Here is a 16911-nt window from a genome sequence, read left to right as displayed (position 1 = left end):
GCGGAAGTTGAAAATCCAACACGGAGAGCAGCAGTGTGGTGGGTTTCTCAGTTATTGATTTTGCTTCTGCAAAGACAGCAAACGCAAAAGGGCAACATTTGTTGGTCGGTATGCTTTTTGGGGGAGGACTGGGCGCGCGCAGGGCGAGGCATGCATTCAAAAAGCCGGCTCCAACGGAGAGCGAGAGAGCGTAAGAGGCAAGGGGACAGCAAGGCAAACAACAAACAACGGAACACGAAGGATGAGTACTTAAAACCAAACACATGGTAGTACATGGTATTAGATGAGGTCAAACTACAAGTTTCTGTTAAATATTGCAAATTACCAGCAACCGCTTATTATTAAAAGCAATTAACTAGTACATTCATAGTAATGCAAAATGCTAAACTAATTACAATAATAATAAACAAGAACATTTTCTTTAAATCAAACTTTTAGAAATTGCTTCGCAAAAGGAAATTTAAATTAGAAAATTCAGACGGATTGTTTTTAAGCTTGCATCCTATAAAGATGCGTTTTATTAGGCTATTATATAGTTTTTATATATCGCCTATGGAGTTCGAACTTAAACAAGACAAAGAACTCTGTCAATCCTAGTTGCTAAGGTTATAGTATTTAAACATCTGTGTCCAAAGGTTTTTATTAATCCCACTCCTCGTCATCCTCAGCGTAGGTTGGCTCAACCACGGCATTTCCCTGAATGAAAAAATATTAATTCAGTAAGTTGAAAGTACGAAAGAAACAGATGTGTTTTAAGTTTACTTACCCTACCACGCACATCCACGCCACCAAACTTCTTGTTGGAGTAACCACCACCGCCGCCGCCACCTAAGTCGCGTAGGAAATCCGGAACGGTCTGGCCAGATCCCTCCAAGATTTTTATCAAGTCTCCTGCAAGAGCTTGATCCTGGTCAGGATCAAAGAAAGATGTGGCCCGGCCATTGTTGCCTACACGACCTGTGCGTCCAATGCGATGTACGTAGTCATCGATGTTGTTGGGCATGTCAAAGTTGACCACATGCTTGATGTTCTTGATATCTAGCAAGATGAAACACAACTGTAGGAAATTTAGTTTAGGAAAGTAAGTGTTCTCCTTACCAAGACCACGAGCCGCCACTGAAGTAGCAATGAGTACCTTCATAGAGCCGTTCTTAAAGTCTCGCAAGGCCTGCTCGCGTTGACTTTGGAGCCGATCGCCATGAATAGAGGTCGTCGGAAATTCTGTTTCCGACAGAAACGAAGCTAAAAAGTCTGCGCCACGCTTCGTCTCTACGAACACAATGGTGCCATCCGCTTGCTCGCGAAGGATTTCCTAAAGTAAAGAAAAAAAAAAATAATTATACGCTTTAATTATGAGGTCCACTTACCATTAGCTTCGATCGCTTGGCGAATTTATTAACTTCGAAAATGGTCTGCTGTACATCTGAGCAAGCTCCTCCCACTACGCCAATAGTCACGAAGACATAGCTCTTCAAGAATTCGCCTGCCAGGCGCTGGATTTCCTCGGGAAACGTGGCGGAGAACATCAAGGTTTGGTGTTCCGGACGCATTGTGGGATGGGTCATAAATTTCCGCATGCTTTCCGAGAAGCCCATGTCCAGCATTCGATCGGCCTCGTCCAATACTACGAAACGAGTATCTTCAAAGGTAATGAAAGTGCGGTCAACAAAGTCCAGCAGTCGTCCAGGAGTCGCGATTAGCACATGGCAGCCTTTGGTTATGCACTCGTTTTGATGCTTGAAAGAGGTGCCTCCGTAAACAATACTGATCTTTAGATATGACTCGAAAGCAAACTTCCTCGCTTCGCTAAAGATCTGAATTGCCAGCTCCCTAGTTGGGGATACAATCACTGCCTGCGGTTTTCCGAATTCCAGATCTTGGGGATCATCCAACAGTTTGCTGAGGATCGGCACCAAAAAAGCAGCGGTTTTTCCAGATCCAGTCTGGGCACAAGCCATTAAATCACGGCCAGCGGCAATCACCGGTATAGAAACTTTTTGAATTGGAGTCGGAACCGTGTAGCCCGATTTGGTAACATTCTCTCTGATAATATCACGCAATTCGGCATGTTCAAAGTTCCTAATGGCTTTGGGAACATCCTCGCCGCTCACCTAAAGAATTAAGTTATATACCAATTGAAAATCTTTTAGCTAAAATTGCATTTTGTTACCTTAACGGGAATGTTGTCATATTTTGAAAAGTTAATGCCTGAAGTAATGCCACTGCTGAAGATCTCAGTTGCATCGTTAGTAGGCTCTGGCGGAATGTAAAATTCTCGCTTCTTCTCGCCGTCTTCGACTATATCATTGTTATTATTAACATCGTCATCATTTCGACGGCGCCTCTCAAAACCACCTTCTCCTTTTTCGCCACGTTCACCGCGCTCCCGATTGAAGCCTCCGCGTCCGCCACGACGTTCTTCACCTAGAAAATATGTTGATTTTTGATAAACATGTATTTTTACAATTCTAACCGCTTAAATCATGGTGATCAACACACAAATCTGAAGACAAAATACAGTTAGTAATATTTATTAATCAAAGCCAAAATTCAATTTCATAATGTATTTTATTCACGAACAATATAAAGATTAAATACTGTTGTTTCAACAAGGGATTCGAATAATTAATATGGGATGATTAAAATAACACGTACAAATTCGAAAATTTAAGGAAACTATTATTAACAGATTATCATATTCCTTAAGTTAATATGCTTCTCATTTTATTTAGAGAAGAGCGAAGAATCTACCGTCCGGGCTCAGACTTATAATATTTGCAGTCTTGAGCTCAAGTAAAAAGCGATATGCCATTATCGCATCTATGCGATTACGGATGAAAGGAGCATTGTGCATGTCCACCTGGGACTGCCTGATGAGAGCTCCAAACAGCCCATGAACTATTCTTATCTTGTCCTTCTGGATGTTCTGAATTATCTGTGGATCGTACACTTTCACAGCGGGCATAGTACTATAATTTAATGAGCCTCGCCTATTTTCCCTAACATGTCCCAGGGAGTGGCCCTGTACACCGAGATCCTCTTGACGATCTACCATTAGGCGAACCACATTAGCGTGTTGTGAAATGTATCCCAAATCGTTCATCGACACTCGATACAGTTGATTTTGCATTGATGTTCTGCGCTTATTAACCGTTTGCAAATCATTTGTTGACGTCGGTGGAGCGAGATTTACAGCACTGCTGGTAATATCTGTGCTAGCAGAATTCGAAAAATTAATTTGCAACGTCGGTAGTACCTGTACATCAGTCACATAAGCGTGATCGCTAATATTAGCCAAAGGGTTTGAAACCTCCACTGGGACCTCGTCAACTTCCATTGGCATAGGTGGAACCGAAGTATTCATTATATCAGAGTTGTCCATTATTTCTGGTTTATTTTCAAGACCGCTTTTAGGTCCAAATACAGCAATTGGATGCTGACTTATTGGAGTGGAATTTATTGGCGGTAATATAGCCAAAGCTTGATCAAATGATGCTTGATCAATTGGTGCAATTGTAGAAATGTCCGAGTGAGCTATTGCAAGGTCTTGCAAGAAAGCTGCAGATTGCGTATAAGCGCCAGAATCCGAAAATCTTGGTGCCTGAGCAACTTCTAGAGAGGTGGTTGCTGCTGTGGTCAGTTGTATCTGCGGTAGTCCAATGCGGCTGATATCGATTGAAGCTGTTATCTCTTCCACTGAACGAGCTGCAGTGAGATGTGAAGTCGCCACTTCTCCAGCTGCGTTTTGTAGCAAGCTAGACATAAAAGTGGATGCAATGTGCCGGCTGCTTCTTAATGCTTCCTCGCGACGGATAATCCGTTCCGGTGTTAGTAGCGGACTGGCGACTGAAGCGTTACGGGGACCTCGTCTGCGACGACGGACCCTCTGTGCCTGCCGAGGAGGGGGACCACCTTCGGCGTACCTAATCATTTGATCACGTGGACGGAAAATCGAGCCCCACTCACGTTGCTGGATTAGTGTGGTTTCTTCCGGAGGGACAGCAATACTCAACTGCAGCTCGCGTGACACCCTGGTGAGACGTAGATGATGTTCTTCGTCAATGACCGGCAGTCTAGGCCGGAATGATAGTAAAGGAGTTGATGCTGGAGCGCCCCCAAGCCGCGAACGCACCACCGTTGATCCAGGGAGTCCGACTAAGCGGGTTTCATCTGCATCAGCAGGGAGTACCAATGTGCCACTATCCATTTCTAACCCCAATGAATGCTCTGCTGGCAGTGATGGACCCGACGGTGTCGATGCAGCGCCGCCTGTTGCCAATAATGGTATGGTTCCATCTTCGTAGGTCAAATTGGGTATAAAAGACAAGCTGTGAAACGGACATTACTTAGCTTATGTATTCATTTAAAGTGAAGAGAAGGAAACGAAAGTAAGCGATGGGATTGGAAAAACATATAGAAAAGTAAGCTGACATTATATTGGATTAGTTTACTCTCAAATCAAATTTCGAATTAAATGTTTTGGTGACTGGCTAAATTTGGTGTTGTTTTTGTAAGCTTAAAATGTTTAAGCCTGTCTTTCTACACAACCGCTAATTGGGAAAATGAACTAAAGAGGATTCCTAGGTGGTAAGGAAGAGAGGCGAAGTACTAGATATTTGGTTTAAGTACCCTGGATCGCTGTTATGTTCATTTGGGGTGCTCGAAGCACGCGTAGCCATTGCTCTGCCGGGGACGCCAGTTGCGGAACAGGGAGTCCCCTCATCACCAGTTGCATTGTATCGACTAACGTAAACTCCATCTGGCGTTTCCTGATTTTGCGACCGCTGGTGTCGTGCCAAGTTTACCATACTACTGACCTGAACACTACTCGATTGGTTTGGCTCGGTCGCAACAGTCGATATTATGCGTGTCCTAATTAATGGTCGACAATAAGAAATCCTTCTTTGATGGACCGTCGAAATAGGTAGCTTTAGAGCATCTGGCCAGGCATAGGATTGAAAAACCATATGGGGAATGCCAAAACGCACTGCCCTTATTTCATGTCGAGAGACGAAGTGCTCACTTAACCAGTGCGGAAATCTAGCCACGGCATAAGTAGATCCCTCCACTTGATTATTTCCTGCATGTTCTTCTTGGTCTTCTGTTGGAATAGAAGCATCTCTCAAGACACCTTGATTATCATCATATAGCCGTCGACCTGTTTGATAACCTTGGTTAAAAACCTGATACACGTTGTAAGCAGCGCTTTGTATTTCGGTTACGTCGTCGACTTCTGTTAAACCTCTTGATCGAGCGCTCCCAGTCCTGCTGGTTCTGTTTATTTGTCTATCTCCGACCTCTGAAGGTTGCGGTACTACAATTTGCTGTAAGTTCCTCAACTGCGGCAAATCAGCTCTACAATCCGCACCAATGTTTTGAAACTGTCCAATCCCATTCGCTTCCTCATGTTCGCCTTCACAAAGCAATCGGTTCACGTCGTCCATAAGGCCATTCATCATATCAGCTGTTTCGCGTATCTGATGCGCCTTTTGATCACGCTTTTCTTGAGCTAGTTTCTCGAGAGAAGCCCATGCTTGGTTGACCAATGTCTTAAAGGCAGTTAGCAAGTAGTCACGCAATTTCCGAATCAATGGTAGGCTGGTCGTGTATTTGCTCAGGTCCAGCTGATCGATGAATGCACCAACCTCATCCTTATCACAACTTGATGGGATCGGCGGCAGTTCCATAACTAAAATGTTGACCAATTTGCCACGAATCGGGCAAATACGCATAGACAAAACGAAAAAACAAACTACATGACAAAACAATGCACAACATAGATTACAGCAGTAATGACTTAAATGACCATAACCCAAACTTTAACTACCGTGCCTGCATATGATTCACTTACCATCCTCGTTGTCGTCGCGACGACCTCGAAAGCCGCCGCCTCCTTCGCGACGTCCTCCTCGGAAACCAAACCCATCTCCATCACCGCCGCGATTTCCTCCTCGATAGCCTCCACCTTCACCTCCTCTGCCGCCGCCGCCGAAGCTCCTGCCCTTGTCCTCATCATCGCTCCATCCGGGTGCTTCTTTCTCGGGCTTACTAGACGAGGCTCCACCGCTAGTTTGAGCAGAGGGCTAAAATAGTTGAGTTTAGTAAGCATATATACATTTTTACGAAGCAATACGAACCGAATCCTCCCAGTCCGACATATTGATGGTATTTTATTACGCTGAAATAAACAAATTTATAATTTATAAATAAATATTGAATGAATGTATTTTTATGCGTACAAAGGCACCAGTAAACATCCACTGACTGAATCTGGCCACTTCTGAAGTATTCAAATTAGAATTTTAAAAATATATAACGTATTTGGTCCCTCTTCATTTAATATTATCCGTTTTCTCCATGTTTTCCAGCCGATGCCATGACTGGTTCAAACTAAAAAGTACCCGCCAAATCGAGAGCCCGCTAAACACAGCTGCCATTCGAATCGATTTTCGACATTCGCAGCGAAACGCGTGGAAAAACGTGAGTTTCTGTTTTTCTATGTATACCAAGAACACATGTGGGCGCTCTGTTCGTGCTGGCTGTGTGCGTGATTTGGCCCATGTGCGTGTGGAATCGCGTGAGGCAGTGTGTGTAGGTAATACTAGCAGCGAGGCGAAGAAGAAACACTGAAAATTAAGGTTAGAGAGCAGCAGCCACCAAACAGCCAGCAGAAAAGTAAGAAAAATCCCCCCAAAAGGCTTAAATAAATTGCGAAAATTCACGTTAGTCCTAGAGTTTATGTCGTAAACCACAAATTCAGCGAATATGGGGCACATTAGAGCATAGTTTGTGACACGAAAAAGAAATCCTATCGAATATCAAAGGGTGTGAGGCGGCGGGCGAAAAAGGAAAATCAATCAATTCCCACTAAAACTGTGTGTAAATATTTCTTTTTACAGAAAAAAGGCAATTAAAGCGGCAGCCAGCTAGCAACGAAAAACACACCCACCCACAAAATCATGGACAGCGCCGGTAAAAATCGTTATGAACTTTTGTTCATGGACGACGATGTCAGCGATCCATTAGATAATCTTGTGGCGCCGACGGCCGCCTCTGCCGCAGCAGCAGCAGCTGGCAAGAAGAAGCAGCCGTCAGCTGCTGCAGCGGCCACCAAAACGACCGCCAAGGTGGCCAACAACAATAACAAGGCGACCGCAGGATCCAATATCGGTGGACCCAATGCCAAGAAACCAAACCAGGCCGAGAAGGAAAACAAGCCCAACAATGCTTTAAACAAGCCCGATGGCAAGAAGTTCACCCCATCAGCCGACAAACAGTTCAACAACAACGCCAGCAACAACAAACAACAAGGTGCTCCACGGCAAGGAGGTGGCGCCAACCGAACACGTGAGTTTGGCAGCGGTCAAGGACAGGGTCAAGGACAAGGACAAGGTAGCCAGCAGCAGCGCAGCGTAAACTTCCGTCAACAGAATGGCAATGCCGAGACCCGTGAGCAGCGCAACAATCGCCGCAATGTCCGCGAAAACGGCGGAGCACCCGATGGCCAGCAGTCGCGACCATACCGCGGCCCAGGCGGTGGTCAAGGTGCTGGCGGAGATCGTCCCCAGCGTCAGAACCGCAACTACGATGGCCAGAACAGGAAGCGCGAGTTCGATCGCCAGTCGGGTTCCGATAGAACTGGTGAGTGTGGTTATTGCATTAAGTCAAGTCGTTAATGCAAAACAGCAGATGGAAAGAGTTTAGTTCAGATCAAATAGATACAGATTAGACCCCTAACTCCGGATCAGTTCGTATTTCTAAGGGTTCGAGCTATTCAATTGTCTCTACATTCTCTCATAGCAAAGTAAAGTGTTTTCAGTTAAAAAGTTTGAGAAGATGGAATTTTGGGAGTAAGTCTACCCAAATTATGAGAATGGTTTTGCATCCCATCTCTGGACAATGAACGTAAACGTTTTTACCTCAATCCATTATTCTCATTCGAGCATTTGAAAATGCTAAAACGTTTCTGTTGATCAGATCGAATCTAGCGTTGAACTACCACCAAGGGGAACGGGAGACATAACCACAAAAAGAACGCGCCCGCCCACCCATAAGAAAAAATGAACAAATGAACAAATAAACCAAAAACAACACTCCATGACAACCAGAAATTCAAACTCAGCAGGCGACGCAGGAAAAACACATTCCATCCACAGTTTACTCGTAACCAATTACCATGTTTATAGTCACGAGGAATTATTAGCCGCCTTTAGGCAACATGATTCAAATCTTCTGTGTACCCCACCCAACAAATATTTGAAGAAAAATAATTCGAATTAGGTATCTGAAATAGAATTCCTTTAAATAACTAACGTGAACTTTTCATCGATTGATGCAATAACAATAAGATTCATACATCTAATCAAGGTCATTGACTAAATGTCAAACTATAACGAAACATTTTATATTAATATTTATTAGTCTGCAAAGACCAAACTGCTGTTGGTCGATTGCAAATATATTTAAAAGATAGCTATATTTAAATAGTTGGATTATAAACGCTTTCAAATGATTTGATAGTAAGATGTGGTATATGCTAGTACAAATATAAGAAAAGAGCGGTAAGCTTATGGCCAAGCAATAGTCAAACGACGCAGGCAAATCTCCCACTCACGTGGGGGGATCAGTCAAATCAATACTAATGGTCGGACAAAACATTCAACAAGCACAACAGCACACACTTCTCTCCCTTGAATGAAATCTATTTCCTCGCATTTTCCGCCTGCTTTCTTGCTGCCTGCTTTCTTGCTGCCTGCTTCTTAGACCGCTTCGTTTTTGGAATATCCAAAATTATAATCACAGCGGCAGCAACAGAAACAAGAAGCACTACGGCACAAATCGACAGAGAAAATGTGTTAAAAATAGTTCGCCCATCTTCTTGGCGGCATTCCCGTCTAACGCAAGTGCTTGTAGGAGGCCTTTGCAGGCATGCTCATTGGGGAAGAGGGGACGGAGTAGTTCCCCCGCTAAATCTGATTACAGTGAACGGGTGCTGTCGGCTTATCTGTCACTATGCGAGCGAGGGCAGTGAAAAGTCCTATCGTGGTTAGACTTCAATGGGCACTACAACTGACCTAATTAGTGGGGTATTGATATAGTTGCTACTGCTAGAATAGAGTCCATTTGGCTTGGAAATACTTTTATACCTGTCTAATAACCTAATATTAAATAGATTGATTAAATTAAGTAGAAAAACTTACTTTCCACTTGGACGCAAGTTGCAATGTAGCTTTCGCGACAATTTGCACGTATAGAAGCTCCGCTTTTCGTTTCAGTTGGCGTTTCTGAAATTAAGTAGAAGTAGGTCAATATTAATTAACGCAAAATTTCATACTATATCCACAGGTGTGAAGTCAATTGACAAACGCGATGGAGCTGGTTCCCACAACTGGGGATCGGTCAAAGAGGCTATTGATGATGTGAACAAGAACGAAAGCGAGACCAATGTGACCAATGCTGAGGGTGGCGCCAAGACTGAAGAGCCTGGCACTGAACCACAGAGCGAGCAGGCTGTTGCCGAGGAGGAGGCCAAAGAGCTGACCTTGGACGAGTGGAAGGCACAGCAAGGACAGCGCATCAAGCCGACCTTTAACATCCGCAAGGCTGGAGAAGGTGCGTAATTTTCTATAGTAATCATTTAAATTCGATATCACGGAAAGAATCCTTTTCGTCTAACCATCAATTATACTTTGGAATCATGTTAGCTAAAATCCGCTTATATAGCAAGAGTAAAAATCACAGGAAACTCCTTAGATTTTAAACGGATCTTAGCTCAACAATAGTAAACTAAAGTTAGCTACAAAACAATCTACAATGCATTTTTCCCGCAGGTGAGGACACCACACAATGGAAGAAAATGGTCGTCTTAACTAGCAACAAGAAGAAGGAGAACGACAGCGAAGAGGAGCTCGAGTACGATCCTGCCCTTTATCCACAGCGTGTGGGCAGGCAGCAGCGCGTCCTGGACATTCAGTTTAACTTCAATGATGGTCGCCGTGGCGGACCAGGCGGTTTCGGAGGACGCGGTGGCCGTGGAGGTCCCAGACCCGGCGGATTTGGAGGCGGACCGCGCAGCGAGGGAGGCAACCGTGATGGCGGCAACCGTGAGGGTGGCCGAGACAACCGTGAGGGTGGAAACCGTGGCCCACGGGATGGCCAGCAGCATAATAACGAGGGCGGTGCTCCCTCCGCTCAAAACCAGAGGCCACCCATCGACCGTCGTGGTCCGGGAAACAACCAAAACAACAATCAGAACAGCGGTCCAGGGCAGAACAAGCGTTTTGAGCGACAACAGAACACCGCTCCCAAGGTCAACGATGAGCGTCAGTTCCCCACTCTGGCTTAAATCGATTGTTTGAGCAGGAGTAGTTCCTCAAATTGCAGTTTTGGTGACTGACGATGAAGAATGAAAGCAAGCAAGCAGCAAGTTACCAAAATGAAATCTTATAAATTACGTATATCACAGACAAGAAACTTTTTAAAACCTAAAACAAAAAGGGGAAATTACAAAACAATTGTAGCCGCCATATAAGCCAAAAGCAACAAAAATACCAACCAACAAGCTAAGCAAAAAATGGATAATAAATTATACATATGTTTAAAAATATATGAAAAGAGAACACACGAAAAGCAATTTTAGTTTATACGCGGCCAACTAATCAGATTTTACCCGATAAAATCGCGATCAAGCAAGTGACCTCGTGTAAACTAGTCAGTGTCAGGCTAAGTCATCCGCATTATGGATTTTATATCTAGTAACTGTTCACGATACGAGATTTTTTCTAAAACGGCAGGGGCGGTCATAGAAATTGTTTTATTGCATCAACCGAAACCTGATGTAGTTGTTTTTTTTTTTATGTTATTACCACTCACTTAATCAAAAAATCATCCTACCTTATAAAAACAAAATGCAGTCGCTAACCAGTGAACAAGGCGAATAAAATAAACTAAAGATAAAATATATAATATACAACATCACGGCCTGATAAAATCTTCTACGAAAAGAAGCAAAATACACTAAATACATTACAATAGTTTGTTTTCATCGAGAGAACAGTAAAAGCATTTTCATTACTCATAATTTTTTGTTCAATAACGAATCACATTTTCGTAGCGAAATGTACGTTTTATTATTTTTTACTATGTTAACTTTTATTTAAAATAAAGAAAAACAAAATGGAGAAATATTAAAATCAGTAGTTCGAGAGAAAGAAACCCAAAACCGAAAGAATAGTAAGTGTTAAAACCTTTGTAACTGTGTTTCTTGGATGCAAATTCTATGATTAAACATTTAAATTTAATAATTATAAAGCGGACTATGCATCATATATACTACTTTTAATTATAAATACCTAACTGAACACACACACACACACTGAAATACAAAAACAAAACAATATTAATTTAAGCATTATTAAAGAAATAAAAACAAAAAATATTGATTAACTATTGGAGCAAATTAGAAACCTTTAATAAGTAGATTATAGTTGGAGGGAAACTTTCGAAGAAACCCATTTCGAGTCAGATGAGAAAACCAATCCCGAAAACGCTAATTTGAAGATCCCTGTAAAATCGTTTGCCTCTATTAACTAGAAACTGTATAAATTATATGAGATATATATATTCGTACATGGTAAAATCAATTTTATGAGGGCAAAACAAACACACAAAGCAAAGAAATTAAAGAGCAAATGAAGAATATGAAGGAAATCGTAGATGAAAAATACATTTTTTGAAATATTGTATTGTATTTTGACCCAAAGAAACCATTCAACAAATGTTGAGCAACTCGTTTAAACATAAAACAAGAACATTTATTTGATAAAAATAAAGAAACAAAGAAAACAACACCTGTCAGTTTGAGAATTTTGGGGCAAAGGAGAATGAAAATTCATGAAAGAGCGAGTACTTGGAGGAGTTGCACATAAAAGATCAAATAGCGTATGGTAATTGACGACAAACGAAAAGAATTACGGTGCATAACAAGATTTTTTGGAGTAAGCATGAAAACAAATGCTTCCTCTTGAGATTTTCAAAATCAAAAAAAAAAAAAAATCAAAATATGAGCCAAAGGGACGAAAATCATGAGCAGATCGTGGAAATCTGATCTTGGGAAAAGTGTTGAATACGAAACCTAACGTAAATATTATTCAGATTTATTCAGGGAACTCACCCTACAATGTAGTACTTTGAATGGAAATGTTTAAGATGAATTGCAAAAGTATAAGCGCACTTAAAGCAGAGTTCCACAGGAACGTCATACGAACGATGCCTCAAAAGGGAATAGACAGAATAGAAGACCGAATAAATATACGAACACTTGGTCGGCCAAAATAAAAAGCTAAACAGGATAACATTTTCAAAGTGTAAATCAAAAAACGAACATGAAAAAACTCTGATTAAAATGAATACACTTCACACGCCGACTTCTTTTTTATTTTTGACCTTTTGAGATCCCGTTAGAATTGGACGCAAAATGGAAACGAAATTCATGCTTCAGGGTTGCCAAGCTCGCGAATTGCTTCAGTCAAATAGAAGGAAATTCCGGAGCAACTACATAATGGCGCGTCGACAACCCTGAAACATAACGGCGACTGACGCAAGAAAAGAAAGAAAGGAAATCCGAAAATGGACGAATGAAGTCAAAAGGAGCTTAATAAAAGCAATTTATTAGGTGTATAAAAAGTGTTTAAAAACAAAGCCGAAAAAAAGGACACCCAAATTAAGCATTATTAAATTTGATCCAGGGGACCCTATAATGAATGAAGTGTTTGTTGTACTTGTTTTAATACTTTGAATGTAAATGTCTAGGATGAATTGCAAAAGCACCTAAAACAGAGTTCCACAGAAATGTCAGACGAACGACGCCTTAAAAAAGAATAGACAGAAAAAAAGAAAACCGAACAAATACACGAACACGCACAAAAAAGCAGAATAGCAGAAAATCTCTCTCTTTAAACCTGGTTGGTTAAAATGAATAAGCTTAACAGGAAAACATTTTCAAAGCGAAAATCAAAATACGCACATTAAACAAAGATAAGATCCCACGAACTAGAAATGGCGAAATTAACCTGAATAGACTTTTCACACGCGGAATTCTTTTTTATATTTGACCTTTTGAGATCCCGTTTTAAGATCAACGTTAGAATTGAACACAAAAAGGAAACGAAATGAAGAATTTATGCTTCAGGGTAGCCAAGCTAGGGAATTGCTTCAGTCAAATAGACAGAAATTCAGGGCGCTTCGACAGCCCTGAAACGTAACGGCGACTGACACAAGAAAATCCGAAAATGGACGAATGAAGTCAAAAGGAGCTTAATAAGAGCATTAAGTGTAAAGAGAATGTAAAACGTAAATGGGAGTAAAATTTAAATGTGGCTAGTATTAGAAAATAAGAATTATTATAATTAGAAAAGCACTTTGGGAAACTTATAAATGAATCGAAAAGTTTTAGTTTACTTTATTTTAAACTCCCAAAATAATAAAAAAAAAGTTTAAAACCCATAGCATATTAATAAGATAGTCGTCTTGCTACTTACCTAACTCTTCTAGATGCTTTGTGAGCTAGGAACCACTTTAAAAATTCAACTTCGAACAGCACTTGGCGCAAACGCAAAACTAAAAAGGATCTGAAAGAAGCGTGAACGTGAGAGCTAGCGGTGGAATAATAGGACTATCGGCTCACTTTTAAAATATCGATAGTCTCTGTATACTGTTTTCCACTGGCAGTATTCTAATTTAGCTGTTAATGTTTACACAGTTTAATATTAATTCAAAAACGTTCAGTTTAAGAGCGCTGTTCTTACATAGCAATTCGAAAGAGCACTGCATGCAAGCAGTGCAAGATTCAAGAACAGTGTAATGGTGTGTGTACTCGCTTAAAATCCATATGTATTTCAAAATACGGTAACGCTGATGGCTTATGAAACTCACACTACTTCCAGTTGGAAATTGTTTGCAGTAGCCATGGGAAGGTATTTCTTGACAAGCCGCCGCCCGGTACCACTAAAACGCGTTAGGGTATTCTTGCAACTCGTTCTGCGAATACAGAAACGAAAAAATAGTAAACAACTTTTATTGGAGGGAAAAAAGGTAATAGGCCGGCTTCCCCATAAACATCTGTCGCAGACCCTCAGCACTGACCATAGCCGGTAGCCGACGTCAGTTAACCTAACCTCTGATCAGATTGAGTGTCCCAAAATGAGCGTGGAGGAGGAAGTGTTTCGGATCCAAAAGAAGATGAGCAAGATGGCCAGCGACGGCACAGTGAGTATCAAGATAAGCCAACATTCCGCACATCATGTCACAAACGTATATTCGCCACACAGGGACAGGATCAGGCCCTGGACCTGCTGAAGGCCCTGCAAACGCTGAACATCAACCTGGACATTCTGACCAAAACGCGCATCGGCATGACTGTGAACGAGCTGCGTAAGAGTAGCAAGGACGACGAGGTGATCGCTCTGGCCAAAACCCTGATCAAGAACTGGAAGCGCTTCCTGGCCAGCCCGGCGCCCACCACTCCGAACCACAGCTCCACGAAGGAGGGCTCCTCCAACAACAGCAGTGCCTCGAAGTCAACGAGCGGCGCCAAGTCGTCGTCGTCATCCTCCAGCAAGGACAAGTCCAGTTCATCCAGCTCATCCAAGGATAAGGAGAAGAAAGGCTCGTCGTCCTCGTCACAGTCCTCGTTTCCCTCCGGCGGCATGACAGATGCGGTTCGCATCAAGTGCCGCGAAATGCTGGCCGCCGCACTGAAGATTGGCGAAGTGCCTGAGGGATGCGGGGAGCCTGAGGAAATGGCCGCCGAGCTGGAGGATGCCATTTACTCCGAGTTCAAGAACACGGATATGAAGTACAAGAATCGCATTAGGTCGCGCGTGGCCAATCTGAAGGACCCCAAGAATCCGGGATTGCGCGGGAACTTCATGTGCGGCGCCGTCACTGCCAAGCAGCTGGCCAAAATGACGCCCGAGGAGATGGCCAGCGACGAGATGAAGAAGCTGCGCGAGAAGTTCGTCAAGGAGGCCATCAACGATGCCCAGCTGGCCACCGTGCAGGGCACCAAGACCGATCTCCTCAAGTGCGCCAAGTGCAAGAAGCGCAACTGCACCTACAACCAGCTGCAGACGCGTTCCGCCGATGAACCTATGACCACCTTCGTCATGTGCAACGAGTGCGGCAACCGATGGAAGTTCTGCTAACTCCCAAGATTGTTCCAAATAATAAATCAGTCCCAAAACAGCACACACCACACATCCTTCATATTCTTAAATGAAACATTGTAAAGACACGACACGCGAGAACACATTTTGTATCTGCTGCCCAACTGTGGAGCGCTTACTCTGACCACCTAAACCTGAACGAGAAGAAAAGAAATTTCAATAAACATTAACTATTGATAAAACGAAGACGTCTTGTCGCCGCAATCAGTTTTTTGAGAAAGCCGGTGATAACAGCCATGTGGCTGATAACGCCACTACTTACGGGGCGAAGAATTGAGCATTGAGCTAATTAAATATTAAGAGTATAACTCAGTGTGGACTGACACTTATTTTTATACCCTTGCAGAAGGCACATTGACTTCAGTCTGGAGTTAGCAACGCAGTGAAGAAAACCATATACGGTATATATATTCTTGATCAGTATTAGCTATCCATGTTTTTAGGCTATCTGCATTAAACTGTCCTTAAAGAATAGAAGGTTATAGCAGGTAGTATATAAGTCGAATCGGACCATTATATCATATAGCTGCCATAGAACGAATAAAAAAAATAATGGAAAATAAATATGTCTTTGTTGTATTTGGTAATAAAGTATTCTAGTTTGGTATAGTGCAGTTTTTAGGTGATATATAATTTCAAGTTTATTTTGATTAAAATAGGCGGACTATTATGTCAAATAGCTGCCATATGAACAGTAAAATAAATTAAAAATAAAGGAGAAGAAATTATAATTCGTTGGTTTTGATCATAAAGTGTTCTTATTCAATTAACATCAGTTGTTATAGCAATATAGTTATAGTAATATAACTACTGGAAGAGTATACAAACTTCGGCTTGTTAAACTTCACTTCTGGTTAATGTGTGCATATAAGTATATATCTTTAAAACGGCTCTTTGGGAAAATAAAATGAGCTCTTTTGTGTTACAGCCAATCATTTTGATATCGAGTAGATACATACATATATGTATGTAAATTTACCACATGCAATTCAAGTTTTAAAACATCATGTATTGCCATATAGAATGCGCCTCTGTTTCTGTGTTTAGTCAACATTAATTTCAAAGTACACGTTTATGATGGACACCCAGTTCACGACTCCATCATCCATCTCGAGGGTCAACTTGTAGATGCCTTTTGGCAATGGAACCTTTGCAAACATGCGGTCATTCAAGGTGCAGTTCCTTATGAAAACGTCACCCTAAAAAATATATTAATATAAATACGATATGATATAAAGTACTCACATTGTAAGGACATGTATGATTAAGATTGGAAAAGGGCAAAAAGGCGGTGTAGAAGTAGTAGAAGACCCTCAGGCGATTGGGATACTTCAGGACGCGACAGAATTCCTCGGTTACATTAAATAGAAACGGATGGTATCCGGATAGCTTCCGATAAACAGTGAATCTCACGGCCATCCTATTTATTGGCAGTCTTAGAAACTTCACATGGATGTTGGCCCCGATGATTCCCCTGCCAAGCACTTTCAGCCGGCATTCGGGAAAGTCAATGAATGTTTTGTCATAGCTTTCGCACACCAGGTTTGTGAGGCGCACGTATCCGTGGGTTTCCCCAATCAAAAGGAAGCAGATCCACAAGATGTACTTCATCGGGGCTGATATTCTGAATGCACTAACCAATTTATGTAATTGTGATCCATTATAATGGAGTACTAGTGACCCAAAA

The 16911-nt window shown here is 42.0% G+C and overlaps 5 protein-coding genes across 8 annotated transcripts; 2 read left to right on the top strand and 3 right to left on the bottom strand.

The window, feature by feature from the left end:
* Nucleotides 1-483: 483 nt before the first annotated feature.
* Nucleotides 484-13638, bottom strand: LOC122614697 (ATP-dependent RNA helicase vasa). Of its 3 annotated transcripts, none has more exons than XM_043789358.1 (9): nucleotides 13539-13638; nucleotides 9201-9284; nucleotides 6138-6178; nucleotides 5852-6083; nucleotides 2171-2424; nucleotides 1368-2111; nucleotides 1099-1312; nucleotides 767-1038; nucleotides 484-696 (listed from the first exon to the last, which is right to left on the bottom strand). In XM_043789358.1, exons 3-9 carry the CDS (start codon nucleotides 6156-6158, stop codon nucleotides 643-645), a joined length of 1791 nt encoding a protein of 596 aa, XP_043645293.1. In that variant the 5' UTR covers nucleotides 6159-6178; nucleotides 9201-9284; nucleotides 13539-13638; the 3' UTR covers nucleotides 484-642. The 3 variants fall into 3 exon arrangements, with proteins under 3 accessions (XP_043645293.1, XP_043645369.1, XP_043645445.1); XM_043789434.1 differs by lacking the exon at nucleotides 13539-13638 and adding an exon at nucleotides 13025-13043; XM_043789510.1 differs by lacking the exon at nucleotides 9201-9284 and having other exon boundaries at nucleotides 13539-13603.
* Nucleotides 2729-5826, bottom strand: LOC122614993 (sister chromatid cohesion protein solo). Its single transcript, XM_043789856.1, has 2 exons — nucleotides 4630-5826; nucleotides 2729-4328 (listed from the first exon to the last, which is right to left on the bottom strand). Exons 1-2 carry the CDS (start codon nucleotides 5730-5732, stop codon nucleotides 2729-2731), a joined length of 2703 nt encoding a protein of 900 aa, XP_043645791.1. The 5' UTR covers nucleotides 5733-5826.
* LOC122614886 (plasminogen activator inhibitor 1 RNA-binding protein) lies at nucleotides 4432-11300 on the top strand. Of its 2 annotated transcripts, XM_043789641.1 has the most exons (5): nucleotides 4432-4587; nucleotides 6369-6480; nucleotides 6900-7641; nucleotides 9346-9612; nucleotides 9831-11300. In XM_043789641.1, exons 3-5 carry the CDS (start codon nucleotides 6960-6962, stop codon nucleotides 10343-10345), a joined length of 1464 nt encoding a protein of 487 aa, XP_043645576.1. In that variant the 5' UTR covers nucleotides 4432-4587; nucleotides 6369-6480; nucleotides 6900-6959; the 3' UTR covers nucleotides 10346-11300. The 2 variants fall into 2 exon arrangements, with proteins under 2 accessions (XP_043645576.1, XP_043645662.1); XM_043789727.1 differs by lacking the exons at nucleotides 4432-4587; nucleotides 6369-6480 and adding an exon at nucleotides 6544-6675.
* A 332-nt stretch (nucleotides 13639-13970) lies between the features above and the next one.
* LOC122622676 (transcription elongation factor S-II) lies at nucleotides 13971-15410 on the top strand. The gene is made up of 2 exons (XM_043801325.1): nucleotides 13971-14265; nucleotides 14328-15410. The coding sequence occupies exons 1-2, from the start codon at nucleotides 14200-14202 to the stop codon at nucleotides 15201-15203; spliced, it is 942 nt and encodes a 313-aa protein (XP_043657260.1). The 5' UTR covers nucleotides 13971-14199; the 3' UTR covers nucleotides 15204-15410.
* An 857-nt stretch (nucleotides 15411-16267) lies between these two features.
* Nucleotides 16268-16835, bottom strand: LOC122611385. Its single transcript, XM_043784407.1, has 2 exons — nucleotides 16470-16835; nucleotides 16268-16423 (listed from the first exon to the last, which is right to left on the bottom strand). Exons 1-2 carry the CDS (start codon nucleotides 16833-16835, stop codon nucleotides 16268-16270), a joined length of 522 nt encoding a protein of 173 aa, XP_043640342.1.
* Nucleotides 16836-16911: the final 76 nt, after the last annotated feature.

The sequence above is a fragment of the Drosophila teissieri genome, chromosome 2L, assembly GCF_016746235.2.
Source record: "Drosophila teissieri strain GT53w chromosome 2L, Prin_Dtei_1.1, whole genome shotgun sequence".
NCBI lineage: Eukaryota > Metazoa > Arthropoda > Insecta > Diptera > Drosophilidae > Drosophila > Drosophila teissieri.
Note: the sequence above shows the minus strand (reverse complement) of the source record. Positions and strands in the feature narration are given on the sequence as shown.